This window comes from Rana temporaria, chromosome 12 (genome assembly GCF_905171775.1).
Source record: "Rana temporaria chromosome 12, aRanTem1.1, whole genome shotgun sequence".
Taxonomy (NCBI): Eukaryota; Metazoa; Chordata; class Amphibia; order Anura; family Ranidae; genus Rana; species Rana temporaria.
The window spans coordinates 98,898,525-98,918,116 of record NC_053500.1 but is presented as its reverse complement, the minus strand read 5'-3'; the positions used below and the strand labels follow the sequence as shown (position 1 = coordinate 98,918,116).

At 40.6% G+C, this 19,592-nt stretch overlaps 1 protein-coding gene across 1 annotated transcript in view; it reads right to left on the bottom strand.

Annotated features, from left to right (window-relative positions):
- The window catches only part of CNTNAP1 (contactin associated protein 1), a 385,880-nt gene that overhangs the window by 133,450 nt on the left and 232,838 nt on the right, over positions 1-19,592 (bottom strand). Inside the window, exons 16-19 of the mRNA XM_040329819.1 lie at positions 12,529-12,702; positions 11,622-11,840; positions 6,256-6,495; positions 878-1,108 (exon numbers count right to left, since the gene is read on the bottom strand). Of these exons, the coding sequence (XP_040185753.1) occupies positions 878-1,108; positions 6,256-6,495; positions 11,622-11,840; positions 12,529-12,702 (864 nt within the window). The remainder of the gene's footprint in view (positions 1-877; positions 1,109-6,255; positions 6,496-11,621; positions 11,841-12,528; positions 12,703-19,592) is intronic.

Genomic DNA, 19,592 nt, shown 5'->3' with positions numbered 1-19,592 from the left:
CTGCCCCAGGGAACCCAAGCCGGCGTATTTTACGTAGTTTACGTTGGACGTGAATATGGCTGGGCGTAGGTTACGTTCACGCCGTAGTCAGTGATCTGACGTATCTTAGCAAGTTGTTCCGACGTGGTTCTAAACATGCGCAGAACAATGCGTCCACGTCCCGGCGCATGCGAAGTTGGTGATACGTTTCTGTCTGGCGCTCGGCCCATCATTTGCATGGGGTCACGCCTCATTAGCATGGCTCACGCCCACTTCCACTTACGCCGACTTACGCCTTGGAAACCCAGCGCAGTTTTGGGAGCATTGGCTTTGTGAATTTAATGCTTCCCTCTCTGCGTCGGCATAGCGTAGCGTACAGGAGATACGCTACGGTGGCATAAACGTGCGCCGCTGTCTGTGAATCCGGGCCAGAGTGTGTGTGTGTGTGTGTTTTTCCTTCAGAATAATTTTTGGCCCAAAGTACACACAAGAGGAACATTATTTCCAAAGCTGTCAAATAGGACATTGTGGCTTAAAGCCCAGTACACATGGGCTGAATGTTTGGAGACATCGGCCGGTTCAATAAAAACTTGCTGACATTCGGCCCATGTGTATGTCAGTCTGTCCAACAGTAGCCGTCGGTTTGGCTGGCTTCTGTCGGACTAGCATGAAGGAAAACCAGCAGCCAACGACTCCTGATCAGCACTCTCAGCCGGTGGCAGAGAGTGCTTATCAGAGTGTTCTGGCAGTGGGACCGTCCACCTGTCAGAACACAACAGCTCAGCAGGAGAGATTGTTGTACGAACTTTGGATGGGTGGTACAGTGTGTACCAGGCTTAAGACTTGAACATAATGGTGTTTCTAAATCACAATTGATTTTATAAAATATTGGACATACCCTCTGGCCTGAGAAGGAAGGCTATATAATCTGAGCTGAAGGAGCTGACGTACAGGAGAACAGCTGGTGCTGAGTTAGTCCTGAAGCTAAATGAAATCTCCTCGCGAGTTAAGTTGCTGACATAAAGGGGAAGAGACATGATGACTTTGGCAAATTCCTGGGCAGCAACCATGCCAGCTGAAAGTATATTGTGACGTAGCCATGTTCCTGCCTCAAAATATGCACCAATGTCTGCAAAACAATGGATAAAAGAACACATTAAAATGCAAAGCATTTATACCAATGTCGGAATGTTAGAATAGAAGTCATACCACACATCCTCATTTTGTTTCCCTCATAAAAAAAAGCTATAATTAGCCACTGATCAGTGATTTTGAAGTGAATTACTGTATCTAGGCCACTGTAAAGTTGAAGTTATTCATGCAGAAGGATGTCACACCAGCACTGCAAGGGTTAATACTCATTTTGGTCCAGGGGGGGCATTAACAGCAGTTTTACATACCTTATCCCCAACTCCCGTAGGCTTCCTCCCAACTACAAGAAAAGGTAATGCACTTGGGGGCTACAAACACAAACTCAAGAACCTCTGGGGGAATCAAGGATGGAGGAAAGATCTGGGGGTCCTAGCAGAAGACAGATTGAGAAATAGCATGCAATGTCAAGCTGCAGCTACCAAAGCTGGAAGAATATTAGCATGAATAAAAAAGGGGACATACTCCAGAGATAAAACTACTACTAATCCTGCCACTTTATAAAACTCTGGTATGGGGGCACCCGAGCTGACTTTGATTGACAGCAGTGGAAGCCAATGGAGCTGCTGCAGTGTCTCAGCCAATCAGGAGGGAGAATATCAGATGGCTAAAACACTTGTGGACATGGTAAGTGTTAGTTAGGTGGGCTGCCGCACACAAAAAGCTTTTTATCTTAATGCATAGAATGTATTAAGATAAAAAAAAAACTTCTTCATTTCAACTCTTTCAAGTTATGTGTAATAAAATGGAATGAAACAGGGAAAAAGTATTGAACACACTAACTGAAGTGTATTTAATACTTTGTACAAAATCCTTTGTTGGTAATGACAGTTTCAAGATGTCTCCTGTATAGAGAAACTAGTCTCATGCATTGCTCAGGGGTGATTTTGACCCATTCTTCCATACAGTTTTCAAATTTTAAAAGGTTTTGTGGGTCTCTTTTATGAACTCTGATCTTTAGTTCTTTCCATAGATTTGTTTTTATTGGATTCAAGTCAATGGGCCATTCTAGGAGCTTTATTTTCCTTTCTTTGAAACCAATTGAGCGTTTCCTTGGCTTTGTGTTTGGGATCATTGTCTTGCTGAATGTCCACCCTCCTTTCACCCTTATCATTCTGGTAGATGGCAGCAGATTTGTATCAAGAATGTCTTGGTACATTTTTCAATTCATCCTTCCTTCAGTGCAATGAAGTTTGCCAGTACTGTATGCTGAAAAACAGCCCCACACCATGATGTTTCCACCTCCGAACTTCACTGTTGGTATGGAGGTGTTTTTGGGGTGATGTGCAGTGCCATTTGACCTCCAAACATGGTGTGAATTATGGCATCCAATGAGTTACATTTTGGTCTCATCTGACCAGACTATATTCTCCCAGTATTGCACAGGCTTGTCTAAATGTTGTGCAGCAAACTTTAAACAAGCTTCAACTTGCTTTTTCTTCAGCAGTGGAGTCTTGTGCGGTGAGCATGCATACAGGCCATGGTCGGTTGAGTGCATTACTGTACAGTACAATTCTAGCTGCTAATTCCAGGTCTTTCTGGAGCTCTCCACAAGTGGTCCTTAACTCTGGACAACTCTTTTGATAATTCTTTTCACTCCTTTGTCAGAAATCTTGCAAGGGGCACCTGGTCTTGGTGGGTTTATGGTGAAATTATGTTCTTCTTCTTTCACTTCTGGATTATGGCCCCAACAGTGCTCATTCAGAAGTTTAGAAATACTTTTGTATACTGTAACCAATGCCATCAATATGTTTTGCAACAATAAAATTGCGAAGGACTCGAGAGAGCTTTTTGCTTTTACCCATCATGAGATGTTGCTTGTGTGACACCTTGGTAACGAAACACCATTTTATAGGCCATCAGTTGAGACTGGACCAGCTGATATTATATTGCACTGACAAGGTACAGGATTTCTTTCTAATTACTGATAGATTTCAGCTGGTGTCTTGGCTTTCCATGCCTTTCTGCAACTCCCTTTCTTCATGTGTTCAATACTTTTTCCCTGTGTCATTTCATTTCATTACACATAATCTAATTTCTGAACTTATTTGTTTTGGATTCTGTGTATGTATGGATTGCATGGGTTGTTACTGACGTGTGGTGAAAACTTCATCTTAATAGTACCTATCGAAATATTATTATCTAGAAAAATGGTCACTTGTTTAATACTTATTTTACTCACTGTACTTTAACCACTTCAATACCAGCACTTTTACCCCCTTCCTGGCCAGGTCAATTTTCAGCTTTCAGCGCTGTTGCAATTTGAATGACTATTGTGCAGTCATGCAACACTACCAAAACAAAATGTTTTGCATTTTGTTCACACAAATAGAGCTTTCTTTTGGTGGTATTTAATTTTTTTTTGCTAAATTGAAAAAAAAAAAACATTTTTGAAAAAAAATATATAATTGTTTCTTTTTTTTATGTTATACAATTCATAAATTTAGGCCAAAATGTATTCTGCTACATTTCTGTTGTGAAAATAACCCAAATCAGTGTATATTATTTATTTATAGAGTCCACAAACAATGGTATACCTGAAAATGTATCAATCCTGATGTACTGACTGCCTATCTCATTTCTTAAAAAGGAGGTTCACTCAAAAAACAAGTATATAACATTACATTCTGTATACCTCAAACATGTACAGTATGCTGGGATTTTTTTTGGGAGGGGGGTATACATACGGTATTATCGCTATTTTTCACCTGGCTTCCGGGTACTAGCTCCCGCGGGAGTAGGCGTTCCTATGCAGTGGCGCAATATCATCTGGGACTTCGCCCAGATGATTGACGTGCCTGACAAAAACTTCCCCCGGCAGATAAGGCGCGTCACGAGTTTCCGAAACTAGCCGAACTGCGAGTCAGCTCTATACGGCGCCTTCGCACCGACTAGGAGCCGTGTAGAGCTGACTGCGCAGGTGCCGTATAGAGCCGACTCGCAGTTCGGCTAGTTACGGAAACTTGTGACGTGCCTTATCGGCCGGGGGTGAAGTTTTTGTCAGGCACGTCAATCATCTGGGCGAAGTCCCAGGTGACATTGCGCCACTGCATAGGAACGCCTACTCCCGTGGGAGCTAGTTCCCTGGAAGCCAGGTGAAAAATAGCGATAATACCGTATGTACACCCCCCCCCCAAAAAAAAAAAAAACAGCATGCTGTACATGTTTGAGGTATACAGAATGTAATGTTATATACTTGTTTTTTGGATGAACCTCCACTTTAAGGCTCAAAAATGTTAGGACAGTACAGATATCCCCCAAATGGCCCTTTTTAGAAAGTGGACAATCCAAGGTATTTAGAAAGAGTCGTGGCAATTTTTTTGAAGTTGTCAATTCTTGTCATATGTTTTTGGAATATGAAGACATTTGAAGTGTCTAAAAGGGATTTTGATTACACAGTTTTTTGTGACCATGCTAACATTTAATTTCTAATCAGAAGCAGCAGAGCATTTTACCAAATATGCCTGGCTTAGGCACATTCTGTTCTACTAGCCTATCAGTAGAGTGCAGGCATACTCACCTTTTCCACTACTTAAAGTAACTTAAAGTATAACCAAAGGCAAAACGTTTTTCTTTGTTTTGGATAGAGAGGAGATAGATTAGAACACTTGCCATTTTTCTATTGCTGTCTGTGTTCCCATTAGGGACATTCACCCTTTTTATTTGTCCTGTTTACCATTTTCATTGAAAGTAAAAGAAAATGTCTACATTTTGGGTTGTCGCCAGAAAAGTAATAGAGGGAAAATGTTCCAATGTGGACATTAGTTCCAATGATTTGGGGGTCCCCAAGAGACTCCCTTCATTTGCAGGAATTTACTCCCACTTCTTGTGTGGCTATGGGACAGGAAGTTGAGGTAAATGTCCCCATTGAGACAAATATTGCAAAAATAAACCTTACAGAGGTTATAACCCTCCCTTACTCTATCCCAAATGGGAAAAAAAGTTTTGCCTATAGTTCTACATTAATTACATTATTGTGTCATCAGGGGCAGGGACTATGATTAGGAAGCGCTATACACAGAAACACAGTGCAGTAGACAGCAAAGTGGACCTGGCCAAGCAGCAGCTAATGTACAGTACATAATGCCTATTGCAAGTGCTTCATCATTCACAAATTACTTGTCTTACACCAGGCATGTCCAAAGTACGGCCCGGGGGCCAAGTGTGGCCCCCGTTCCAGTTTAATGTGGCCCCCCTGGTAATTTGGATGTATACTGTATTTATCGGTGCTGCCTCGGAGAGGACAGGGAGGGGGGACAAATGCTGTCAAATTACATACAGAAGAATCTCCTGTTTACTTGGCAGCATCTGTAATAGGAAGTTTTGTCTCCTGGGCTGCCATTGGACGACTCCTTTGTCTATCATAGTAGGCAGGACATTGTATTAAAGAGGCTGCTGTGTAAATAGGAGATTCTCCTGTATGTAATCTGTTGATGCTCGTCCCTCCCCCCCTCTCCTCCGAGGCTGCAGATGGGCATCGACCAGGCTGCCTTCATGGCAATGGAGAGGCTGCATTCATGGCAATGAAGAGGCTGCAGATGAGCACTGATTGGGCTGCATTGATGGGCAATGACCCTTATTTTGCTTCACAGTTCTTTATTTACATTTTTTTCCACTGAAACTTCCCTCCTCAAGTGAAGGTGCGTGTTATACGCCGATAAATACGGTATATCCAAATAACACGCCCAAGCTCATCTCTTGGGCAAGATAATTCTTGTTGGGCAGTGTATTAGTGCTCGGGCAAACACACTTAGCCCGAATTTTAATGGTTCAAAGAATGTCAGCAAAATGGTCGGCCCTCACGCATGTTCACTTCATCAAATCTGGCCCTCTTTGAAAAAAGTTTGGACACCCCTGTCTTACACGGTTTAAAGTGTTTAAATCTAGGTCTATTTAATGGATGCCAGTATTGAGAGAATATGGAGGCTGCCATTGTATATTTTCTTTAAAACATGCACTGCTATAACTTGCAAATAAAGAGTCATTACTGTATGACAGAGTATGAATTTGTGGATTGATCATATCTTCCATCAATGTCTTTGTCTACCACAGATACAGATATGCATTTTATGCTTAATGACAGATGGTATCATTTTGCCCCTCCCAATATCCTTTACACTTCTTTACCTCTAGTGCAAAACGGTCCTTCAAAGCCAGTTCCATTACAGTCACAGGTATAGTAACTGTATCTCTCCACACAGCGGGCTCCATTTTGGCACTCCATCTGTGGCCTCTCACAGTAGCCTGTGCAGTTGGTCCTCACCCCTAATCTCTCATTTGCCTTTCCTTCTAAGTCTAAGGTCAGTCCATTCATCCGAAGACCACGGAGACAGCCAATGTATGGCTTCAATCTGTAGTCTGCAGAGCCTGTGTTTGGCAAAAATAAGCAACAAATAACCTAAAAGTAATAGATGATATAATAAACTAATATGTTACATGATTTAATTACACAACAGCAACTGGTCCAATAATTTATTGAACCACATCCCCCTAATACATTCATAAGAAACGCTATGATTTTTGGGACATTTAAGGTGCCAGTTCAAAAACGTAAAACATCATAATCTGACATTTCAATTACTTTATTGACAGTGTTTAAAATAATTTTTTGGAATAATTAAAATATATATATACACATAGTCAACCTCCTAAAGGCTATTTTGGTAATTTATGTAACTAAAAGGAAATATCACCTTCTATTCAACAAATATTTCTTTACATTTGCCCTAATAAACCACACCCTTAGACCATACACCTTTTCCATAAACCAGACTTCATTTCCACTATTATCTGTACTTGTCATGCACGCTGGTCATGTTTTATGGTCCTGGCGATTACAATTTGTTTTGTTAATTTTTAGAGACACTTTACCAGGTATCTATGAAGAATATGAGGGAACCCAAAAGAGATCAAGACATTGGGGTGGATTCAGTAAGCAATTGCGTCTGCGTAACCATAGTTACGCAGCGCAATTGCTTAGTTGCGCCGGCGTAACGACTTTTCTGTATTCAGAAAGCTCGTTACGCCGACTGCAGCCTAAGATATGACTGGCATAAGGCTCTTATGCCGTTGTATCGTAGGCTGCATTCTTACGATGGCCGCTAGGTGGCGTTCCCGTAGTGGTCAGCGTAGAGTATGCAAATTGCATACTAACGCCGATTCACAACCATACGCACGCCCTACGTATGCAGTTTACGTCGTTTACGTTCGTCGGGTTCCGCGTAAGGCTGCTCCTGCTATTAGCAGGGGCAGCCAATGCTAAGTATACCCGTCGTTCCCGCGTCGCGATGTTTGAAAATTACGTTGTTTGCGTAAGTGAATCGTGAATGGCACTGGACACTGGCACTGGACACCATTTACGTTCACGTTGAAGCAAATGACGTCCTTGCGACGTCATTTGCCGCAATGCACGTCGGGAAAGTTTCCCGACGGAGCATGCGCACTACGCCCCCTACGGGATCATTTAAATTACGCGCCCTTACGCCGGGCAGTTTTAAGGAGCGCCCGCGCAAATTACGTAGCTACTGCTTCATGAATGAAGCGTAGCGCAGGTAATTTGCGGAGGCGCAGCGTTAAAACGGTACGCTGCGCCTCCGTAAGAGGGCGCAAGTCGTACCTGAATCCACCCCAGTCTTTTTAGCTTCTGACAGTCGGAGTCTTCAATGATGAACTCCATACATAAACCCCTATGTAGGGTTGCCAACTCATACCTTTAAAACAGAACACATATTAATTACACAGGTTCTGTGGCTGATTAAGGAGGTAATTAAACTCACTTGGTGCCTTATTTGCATTAAATTAGCCTCAGAACCTGTGTAATTCATATGTGTTCTGTTTTAAAGGGATGAGGTGGCAACTCTACCCCTATGTAGAAGGGCTCAACAGGCTTCAGGATCATATACTGTGTATTTGAAGATGGCCTATTTTACTTCACCATCCAACACCTCAACCACTGCAGGGTCTCCTGGGCTTAATGTCCGAGGGGAGGATACCTCCTCCCTTGCTACAAGATTACATTTCTCTACCACTTTTTAAATCTTTTTTTTGTGCACACCACTGAAACTGAAAGTTCTACTTTGGCTTTTTTTTGTCTTACAGAGCATTGCAAAAGGGGATAATCTGTATGCCATCATATGCCAGTAATTATGTTGAGGAGGTACTCTTGGAATTCAGGTACATGAATTTGGGGGAATAACTGACATGTGTTGTGCGGTAAAGGTGAGGCTCCTAATTGCAGCTGAGCTTCCTCCCTTCCTCAGACAGTGCAGTGGCTAAGGAGTTATTTAGCTGGGTGGTCAGAATCTAATGGGGATTCTGAGACACTAGTTTCCCACCAGGTTTTCTCCCCCTGTGACTAATAGCAGATGGTGGGTGGATTCCATAGCCAATAGACAGCCTGCTAAGAACATTTTCCCCACTGCTTGCTGTCAATTACAAGGAGCATGATGGTCCCTCAGTGATAGTCCCTCAGTTTCCCATAAGGCTTGCTCACTATTAGTGTCACTGGTTGATAGGAGCATGTCAGCTGTGAAGCTGGCCATAGAGTGTTATTTTTTTTATTTTCGTGCAGCTAGGGCTGAAAGAAAAAAAAAAAACAACAACATATTCCTCCATCCACACAAGCAAGGTGGATGAAGGTATCCCCCAGCCATGACATTGTATAAGAGCGGGATTCTCAGCTGTCAGGTAGACCAACAAAACAGGGATAGTGTAGCAAATCTTAATTTCTTGAAAAAAAGACAGATTACAATCCTTTCAAAAAAAAGCATATCAGAAGGTATGCCAGGTAATCAGGAACTGCCACCAAACCTCCAGTGTGGTCATTCAGAGTGGAGCTTGAGGGTCCACTGTATGGAATGCACATGCCAGCAATGAAGTGCAAGCACTTCTCACTCGATCCTCCTCTTTTGACTCACTCTGTTGCCTCGATTAGCTGCTATACAAATACTGTACATTTTTAAATACAGTGAAGTGTAGAGAAAACACAACTAGTAGTTATAAATATTGCAGTAACAAAATAACAATTTGAATACATAGCAGCATTGATTACATTTTACATAAAAAAAAATACATTTCCATTTCCTAGCACAGGGAAAAACAAAACATTTGTTACTAGGTGTGTGAAAAGATTTATAAATTCATTTTTTTGGTGTTAATGGGAAACAAAAATGAAAAAAAGGTATTATTATGGTAAAAGATTCTTATAAAAAAATAAGCTAGAGAACTAAATACTAGGGATGAGCTCAAGGTTTGGCAGATTAGGCATTTGTCCGAATGCTTAACTTTTAGCATTGGGATAGGAGCTGAACATTGCATATAGCAGAGATATTTCTACCAATACTATATATTACAGCTTCCTATCTGTCAATGGTTCTTAGCAATCTGTGCCTTCACCCAGCCCCACTCATTTACTAGCTGGGAATTCCCAGCCATGTGAAAGAAAGGGTAAGTATAGTGTGACATTACTCAAAATGGTCATATCTGGGCAATTACATTGACCAAGTATGGCTATTAACAAATGCTTTGTTTTCCCCTGTATTAGTGCAAAAATGTAAATATAGTTGTTTTTTTTCTGTGAAATGTTAACAACGTTGTTCTGTTTTCAATTTGTTTTCCACCGCTAAGAGCCGGTTCACACTGGGGCGGTACGACTTCGGGGGCGACTCGGCAAGGCGTCCTGAAGACGACTTCAGAGGCGACTTGCAAAATGACTTCTGTATATAAGTCAATGCAAGTTGCCCTGAGTCGCCCCCAAAGTCGTACAAGAACCTTTTTCTAAGTCGGAGCGACTTGCGTCGCTCCTATTAGAACAGTTCTATTGACTAGAATGGGACGCGACTTGTCAGGCGGCTGAGTCGCCTGACGAGTAGCCCCAGTGTGAACTGGCTCTAACTGTTTCCTGCTGCTGTAAAGTGGATGAAGGGGATAAACTTCCCCAAAATGCATTCCTGAAAGCTAAACATTGCTTTTGAATCGAAGCCAACCAAGGCAACTGTGTGGAAGTTCTGGATGCTGCGCTCCAATGCTGGTGGGCATTACATGCACCAGACCCTAATGCCGCGTACACACACGATCATTTTTTGGCATGAAAAAAAAAACGAAGTTTTTCAGCATGTAGAAAAAACATTTTCGTTTTTCGTTTTTCCAACATCATCATTAAAACGAAGTTGCCCACACACCATTGTTTTAAAAAAATGCTCTATCAAAGAGCGGTGACGTACAACGGCACTATAAAGGGGAAGTTCCATTCGCCTTTGGGCTTCTTTAGCTGATTCCGTGTTAGTAAAAGACGATTTGCGTTTTTCTGTCTGTTACAGCGTGATGAATTATGAATGGTAGTTTTACCAAAACGAGCGCTCCCGTCTCATAACTTGCTTCTGAGCATGCGTGGGTTTTTAACGTCGTTTTAGCCCACACACGATCATTTTTTACAACCTGAAAAACGACATAGTTTAAAACGACGTTAAAAAATGCAGCATGTTCGAAAAAAAAAATTGTCGTTTTTCAGAACCTGAAAAATTATGTGAAGCCCACACACGATCATTTTAAATGAATTTCTTTTTAAACTACGTTTTTTTCATGCTGAAAAATGATCGTGTGTACGCGGCATAAAGCTCCAAACCAGCTAGACACCCACTGGTGGTTTAGTTGTGGCTTCTAGTTACCAGTCACTCACTCTGGTATGCTTTCTATGCAAGGATCATCAGTGAGAGTAATACTTTTTCTTTTTTTAAATGAAGAAGAATTTAGTACACTGTGCTTTGTGGTTTATAAAGACAAGTCAAGTCAAAGAACTTTTGGCACATCTACACTCTACAGATATGAACTGACTCTTTATAGGACAGTTCTCACTAATTGTGTATTGATTATTACCAGTCTATATTCAGATTTATTTATTTTTACTTTGAAAAAAACCTCCTTTGTCCTCTTGTCTTACCTAACAAGTAAAGCATTGAAAACATTCATATCTAGACCTACATTTTTTCATAGATGCAAGAGTATGCAAGAGATACACTTGTGGGACAAAGTATTTCTCAAAGGGAATCCACCTTACAAGCCAAGGCCCTTTTAGGTGGAGGCACTAAAGATTTAGGACATTGGTGTGCTAAAATCCCGAATTGTGGAGGCTCAAGGCACCCTGTTTGCCTCTAAAACAAACAACATTATTTGAATGAAATAGGATTGACATCTTTCCCCACACTTGGCATTGCCAGGGCAAGCCAAGTTTAGAATTTCAGATGAACCACTTACCTTATATCCTGTGGTTTTGCATGTATGCACCCAAGATAGAGTTAGACTAAGATCTTCCTGTTGGGGACTGGATGTTGGAGAAGATTTATTGAGGGGTCAAATCAATCCCATTTCAAATAAGATCATATTGAGCATCATTCTCAAGTAATTCAAAGTGTATTTGCTAGCAAAGTGTAAATACAAATCGCATCCATGTACATGTAAGATCTACTGGACCACATCTGCTCTGTAGATAAACTCACCTACATAAAGTGGTCGATCATATGATGTGTTCAGGTAGGTCTGAATAGGGAAGTTGCGGATCACCCATGGAAGTCTGTCCACCTTGATGCGAGCAAGTTTGACGTTCATTTCAGCTTTTACTTCATGCCACTCATTGTCATTTAGGGGAAGTGGAGATTTTACAGTCACATTTTCATGGCCATTGCCAATGTCATAAATGAATGCCAAGTCAGTTGTTGCTGGTGCACACAAATTGACAATGTTGGAAGAAACCGATCATTTGCAAATGGATATTAAGACAATCATCACAATTAAAAATATCGACTTTTTCTAATGCACAAAAATCACTTAAAAAACAGATGGTGCCATTAAAATATGATTATTTTCATCATATGTTATGTGATGGATATACTGTAAAATATCATTTATCTTGTAAGCATTCAATGCAAAATGAATAGAAAAGTTAAAGTATATTTAAAGCCAACATTTGTCTTTATTTTCTTTTTGCATAGAGTAGAGAATAGATAAACCCCTGTCCTATTAGTGAGATTTATTTTACCTTTCTGTCCTGTAGTGTTAACCATAAGCGAGAAAAATCCCCTCCCAAGTAAGGGACAGTTAGTTGTTATAGGAACAAATGTCCCCAATGGAAAATTGGAAAAGGCATTTCTGATAGTGCAGGTCCGCTTCACAAATAACATTTGCAAAGTACACAGGACTGCATTTTTTTTTCGGGATCTTTTTCTTGTACTTTTTGAACAACTATAAAAAACACTTTTTTGGGGATAATTACCAGACCAAAAGACAGCAAATAAGAACTTCATTGTTAAAGTTTAAATGTACTTTAAGTACCACTGATTCATAGCACAAAATGCCACCTCTCCTTTCCCCCCTTACTATGCATTTTAGTCTTTTAGTCTTACTTACTGTTCATCTCAATTCTAATAAAGATCAGGAAGTCACTGGCCATATTCTCCAAAAAGGTTCCAGAGAGCGATGTAGTCTTGAAAAAGAAGGAGATATCCATACTGTTCCCAGGTTTGAAGGTTGGGAAAATGAGGCGTGTTGCTTTCATAAAGGTCACCGTATTCCATGTATTTCCTGACATATATAAAAAGAGAAATCTTAGCAAATAGCATTGTATAATGTAATACCTGCATTGACTCAGATATTGCACCAAGCTAACCATTGTTTAAAAATATATTATAGTCAAGCTCTCTTAAACACATATGCAAAAAATCCACTCCAAAGGAAGAAAGGACTTATGGCTTCAGCCATGTTTATATGACTGGCCTATTAGTGGCAGTCCCAACCATTAGATGTGTAAAACAATCGAATAGCCTTCGCGAAACCTGTAGCTGGTACTGTTTCCTCCCAATAAACTTCCTCAGAATTGCTCTGGTCAACATTTTAATCACTGCAAGACTGACTTTACTATGGAAAATGGGAACAAGACTTTAAGGCAATGATTTTCTGAAAAACTTGCACAAAAAACCCTATCCAAACAGAACAGGAAACCAAACTAAAGCAAAGGCTGTGTGACTGCTCAGAATATCCCATGAGTATACCATGTTGCATTGATGGCACTGCAACGTGTAAAGGAATATAACATCTCAGTAGGGAGCATGGATAGTTTCAAACAACTATTAGATAAGCACCTGAACGACTACAACATACAGGGATATACAATGTAATACTGAAAAATAATCACACACATAGGTTGGACTTGATGGACTTGTGTCTTTTTTCAACCTCACCTACTATGTAACATACCACACTAGAGTGGCAAGAAAGGATTCTTACTGTAAAATATGGCTTTACCCCACAGTCCTTTCTACTTTTTTAAGGGTTATTTAAAAAATATCCTATTAACATATAGTACATCCCACTGAAGATGTGGAGCTAAAGCAGACCCTTCCTATGATGTTACTTTGTATTCCAGTTTCTCTGCACTATTGAAAGTATAGGGATTTTATTTGAGACATAGGCAAGCAAGGAACATCCAAACTGAAAGCTTTACTAATTTGTATCACGAAGGCTGTATCGAAAAGAAATGCAAAAGTGGGCATATTTATTTGTTAACTTTCATAGGTCATATACATGTCACATGTTTATAGAGTAACTCTTCCAAAGTAACTCCTCTTCTTTTTCATTTCAGGTAAATAATGACGTCCAAGCAAAAGCAATGTGTCATATCTTGATAAAGGATGGGTACAAGCTGCCCAACATCCACAGAAGACTACAGAATGTTTATGGAAACACCATTGGCAGGCGTCACCAATGATAAGACTAGATTGCACCTTTTCGTAATATTACTTTTGTCAATGATTTAATCTTGGTAAACATTCTGTAACCTTCTGTGGATATTGGACAGCTGCCCATCTTTCCTTAATTAAGAACTTAACGGCGGAACGTTGCTTCTACTTGAATTTTGAACAACCTACTGTATGTAAGATAATAAAAAAGTTATGTCCACTTTGCCTAACCTTTGTTTCAGCCTTCGTATTTTCTTCTTAATGAAAAGTTTGGATACAAAAAAGTAGAAAAGATATATCTGGAAAAAGTTGTACATACAGGTGAAACTCGAAACATTTGAATATCGTGCAAAAGTTAATTTATTTTGATGTATAATTATTTTCAATGTATAATGTAAAGCTTCAATTATTTGCCTGACCGTTCATACAATGTATGAACAGCGATCAGTCCTTTCCCCTAGTGAGTCCACCCCCCCTACAGTTAGAACACACCCAGGGAACATACTTAACCCCTTCCCCGCCCCCTAGTGTTAACCCCATTCCCTGCCAGTGGCATTTTTATAGTAATCCAATGCATTTTTCTAGCACTGATCGCTATAAAAATGCCAATGGTCCCAAAAATGTGTCAAAAGTGTCCGCCATAATGTCGCAGTACCAAAAAAATTCGCTGATCGCCGCCATTACTAGTAAAAAAATGTTTTTAATAAAAATGCCATAAAACTCCCCCTTATTTTGTAAACGCTATAACTTTTGCGCAAACCAATCAATAAACGCTTATTGCTTTTTTACGAAAAATATGTAGAAGAATATCTATCGGCCTAAACTGAGGAAAACAAATGTTTTTTTATATATTTTTGGGGGATATATTTATTATAGCAAAAAGTTAAAAATATTCATTTTTTTCAAAATTGTCGCTCTATTTTTGTTTATAGCACAAAAACTAAAAACCGCAGAGGTGATCAAATACCACCAAAAGAAAGCTCTATTTGTGGGAAAAAAAGGACGCCAATTTTGTTTGGGTGCCACGTCGCACGACCGCGCAATTGTCAGTTAAAATGACGCAGTGCCGAATCGCAAAAAGTGCTCTGGTCTTTCACCAGCAATATGGTCCGGGGGTTAAGTGGTTAAAAGGTGAAACTAATATGAGATAGACTCATTACATGCAAGCCCTGATTTGTCATAATTGTGATGATTATGGCTTACAGCTCATGAAAACCCCAAATCCACAATCTCAGAAAATTTGTGCATAGAACAATATCGGACCTCTGAAAAGTATAACATGCATATGTACTCAGTACTTGGTTTGGGCCCCTTTTGCAGCAATTACTGCCTCAATGAGGCGTGGCATGGAAGCTATCAGCCTGTGGCACTGCTGAGGTGTTATAGAAGACCAGGATGCTTCAATAGCGGCCTTCAGCTCTTCTGCATTGTTCGGGTTTCATGTCTCTCATCTTTCTCTTTAAAGATTCTCTATGGGGTTCAGGTCAGGCGTGTTTGCTGGCCAATCAAGCACAGCAATCCCACGGTCACTGAACCAGGTTTTGGTGCTTATGGCAGTGTGGACAGATGCCAAGTCCTGCTGGAAAATGAAGTCAGCATCCCCATAGGGCTTGTCTGCGGAAGGAAGCATAAAGTGCCCCAAAATCAGCTGCATTGACCCTGGACTTAATGAAGCACAGTGGACCAACACCAGCAGATGACATGGCTCCCCAAATCAACACAGACTGTGGAAACTTCACACTGGACTTCAAGCATCTTGCAGTGTGTGCCTCTTTATTCATACTCTGGGTCCTTGGTTTCCAAACGAGATGCAAAATTTGCTCTCATCAGAAAAGAGGACTTTGGACCACTGAGCAACAGACACTTCTGACGTTGTTTGTTGTTCAGGAGTGTCTTGACAAGAGGAATACGACATTTGAAGCCTATGTCCAGGATCCGTCTGTGTGTGGTGACTCTTGATGCACTGAATCCAGCCTCAGTCCACTCCTTGTGAAAGTCCCCAACACTTTTGAATGCCATTTTCCTTGTGCACCTTTTTCTTCCACACTTTTGCCTTCCACATAACTTTCTATTAATGTGCTTTGATACAGCACTTTGGGAACATCCAACTTATTTTGCAATTACCTTTTGAGGCTTTCCCACCTTATGGAGGGTGTCAATGATGGTTTTCTGCACAACAGTCAGATCAGCAGTCTTTTCCATGATTGTGATTCCTACATAACCAGACAGAGACCATTTAAAGTTTCAGGAACCCCTTGCAGGTGTTATGGCTTAATTAGCTGGTTAGAGTGGGACACTTTGAGCCTAGAATATTGCACCTTTTCACAATATTCATATTTTCTGAGATTGTGGATTTGGGGTTTTCATGAGCTGTAAGCCATAATGATCACAATTATGACAAATCATGGCTTGAACTATCTTGCTTTGCATGTAATGAGTCTATCTCATATATTAGTTTCACCTTTTAAGTTGCATTAGTGAAATAAATGAACTTTTGCACAATATTCAAATTTTTCGAGTTACACCTGTATAACAACGACGATTTTCGTAACACAATCCATTAAGCGAACAGACAGAAAACATGAACCCATGAATGATAAATTGACTCACATTATAATCTGACAAGATAATATAATAAGTAATACATAGATATATTTAACCCTTTCATGACTAAGCCTATTTCTGATATTTGGTGTTTACAAGTTAAAACACGTATTTTTTGCTAGAAAAATACTTAGAACCCCCAAACATATATTTAGCAGAGAATCTAGAGAATAAAATGGCGATTGTTGCAATATTTTATGTCACACTGTATTTGTGCAGCAGTGTTTTAAACACAACTTTTGGGGAAAAACACACTTTCATGAATTAAAAAAAAAACTAAACAATAATCAATTTTTTTGCATAATGTGAAAGATGATGTTATGCCGACTAAATATATACCAAACATGTCCTGCTTTATAATTGCACGCATCGTGGAATGGCGACAGACGGTACCTAAAAACCTCCATAGGCGACGCAATATTTTTTTTTACGGTTACCAGATTAGAGTTACAGAGGTGTCTAGGGCTAGAAATATTGCTCTCGCTCTGACGATCGCATCGATACCTCACATGTGTGATTTGAACACCGTTTACATATGCGGGCGCGACTTCCGTATGTGTTTTCTTTGCTGCGTGAGCTCGAGGGAACGGGGGCGATTTAAAAAATAAATAAATTCTTATTTATTTTATTTCTTTTTAGATTATTAAATTGTGTTTAAAAAAAATATATATATCACTTTTATTGCTGTTGCAAGGAATGCAAACATCCCTTGTGACAGTAATAGGCGGTGACAGGTACTCTTTATGGAGGAATCGAGGGTCCAAAAGACCCCAATCCCTCCTTTGCACTTCAAAGTATTCAGATCGCTAAAAATGGCGAATCTGAATACTGTGTATATTTTTAAATCCGGCGTCATTGGCAGCTGAGTAAACCAGAATTGACGTTGTGACGTCGCTTTTACAGTCTGTGGCTAGGCACCGGAAGAGGAGCATCATGGATTGGGTCTCCCGGTGGGACGGGAGGCTCGGTCAGAGCAGCAGAGGTGGCGGGAGGGGGGGATGTCCACTCCCGCTCCTCCGGGATAACAAACGAGCAGCTTTTAGCCACATCGGTTGTTATCACTGGAAAGCCGATCGCCTGCTCTAAACAATGGTACCGGAATGATGCCTGCAGCTGCGGTCATCATCCCGGTATAACCTCGAAAGCCAAGGACGCATATCTGCGTACGCTCGGCGGCAAGGGGATATATATTATATACATTTTATATTATTTATGGTCGAAGCCCTTCAACCGGGGCAGATATGAACCACATAAACACGCCACAAGACTCACAATGTAACATAGACCCAAAGTGGGCCCTGGTCTGCTGGCTGGTATACCAAAAATACCCAAGATAAGTAATGGATGACTGTGGAGAGAAATGTGCTGAGAAGTGCCCTGAAAAAGGGGAATGGAAGGAGGGGATCACGCACCAGAACCGACAATGACCGCAGGTGAGTGGTCTACTTAAATACCCCAGGCTCCTCCCATAAATTCAGGCCACCATACTGGCATTCTTATATATATATATATATATATATATATATATATATATATATATATATATATATATATATATATATATATATATATATATATACATATATACACACACACATATACAGATGCCTCTCAAAAAATGTTAATATCATCAAAAATGTATTTTAGTAATTCAGAAAGTGAAACTTAATTTCTTTATCGTACACCATGGGACACAGAGCCAGTCATTATACAATGGGTTAAGGGTCATCAGCGGTAATTGGACACTGGCACAACCAATTGAAGACAGTTCCTCTCCATATAACCCCTCCCATCAGGGAAGTACCTCAGTTTTTTCGCCAGTGTCTAAGGTGTTGGACGCGATTAGGATGTGCTAAAGGAAAGCTCTGCCAAAGAGACCCCCTAGGGGTAAAAAGAGCTATGCTTTCAGATCCATCCAAGACGCTTAAGATTTTATGCCAAAACTGGATGGGATCCGGGCCTCATGCATTGAGGTGTCACCTCTAATGTCTCTCTTCGGAGGACTGGGCTCTAGGGTCCAGCACTTTCGCTATACTACGCTAAAAGTCCTGGTAATAGTCCTTTACAAGGCCCAGGGGAGAGGTCGCCATTAAGTAGGTACCCATATCCCTAAAGGTTGGCACAAAAAACCCGCCGTGAGGGGTAAAGATTGGTTCTGTCTGGTTTCAGCAGAAAAACCTGCGGCGGGATAAGGTAAGAGGAAAGGAGTCCTAAAAATAACTTAACTAGTTAAGACCCGGACCAATATGCAGGTTAAGGACCTTGCCCCTTTTTGCGATTCGGCACTGCGTCGCTTTAACTGACAATTGCGCGGTCGTGCGACGTGGCTCCCAAACAAAATTGGTGTCCTTTTTTTCCCACAAATAGAGCTTTCTTTTGGTGGTATTTTATCACCTCTGCGGTTTTTATTTTTTGCGCTATAAACAAAAATAGAGCGACAATTTATAAAAATATTCAATATTTTTAACTTTTTGCTATAATAAATATCCCCAAAAAATATATAAAAAAACATTTATTTTCCTCAGTTCAGGCCGATACGTATTCTTCTATCTATCTTTGGTAAAAAAAATTCTAATAAGCGTTTATCGATTGGTTTGCGCAAAATTTATAGCGTTTACAAAATAGGGGATAGTTTTATTAATATTTTTTTTTTACTACTAATGGCGGCGATCAGCAATTTTTTTTGTGACTGCGACATTATGGTGGACACATCGGACACTTTTGACACATTTTTGAGACCATTGTCATTTTCACAGCGAAAAGTGCTACAAAAATGCACTGATACTGTGAAAATGACAATGGCAGTGAAGGGGTTAACCACTAGGGGGCACTGTAGGGGTTAAATGTGACCTCATGTGTGTTTCTAACTGTAGGGGGGCGGGACTGGATGTGTGACATCAGTGATCGTCATTCCCTATATCAGGGAACAGACGATCACTGACATTGCCACAGAGAAGAACTGGGAAGGTTTGTTTACATTCACCTCTCCCCGTTCTTTAGCTCCTGTGAACCGATCGCGGGACACCTGCGGCGATCAGGTCCACGCGCTTGCGACCCACGGCTGGGCTCCTAAAGGGGACGTATATATACGTCCATGTGCCCAGCCGTGCCATTCTGCTGATGTAAATCGTT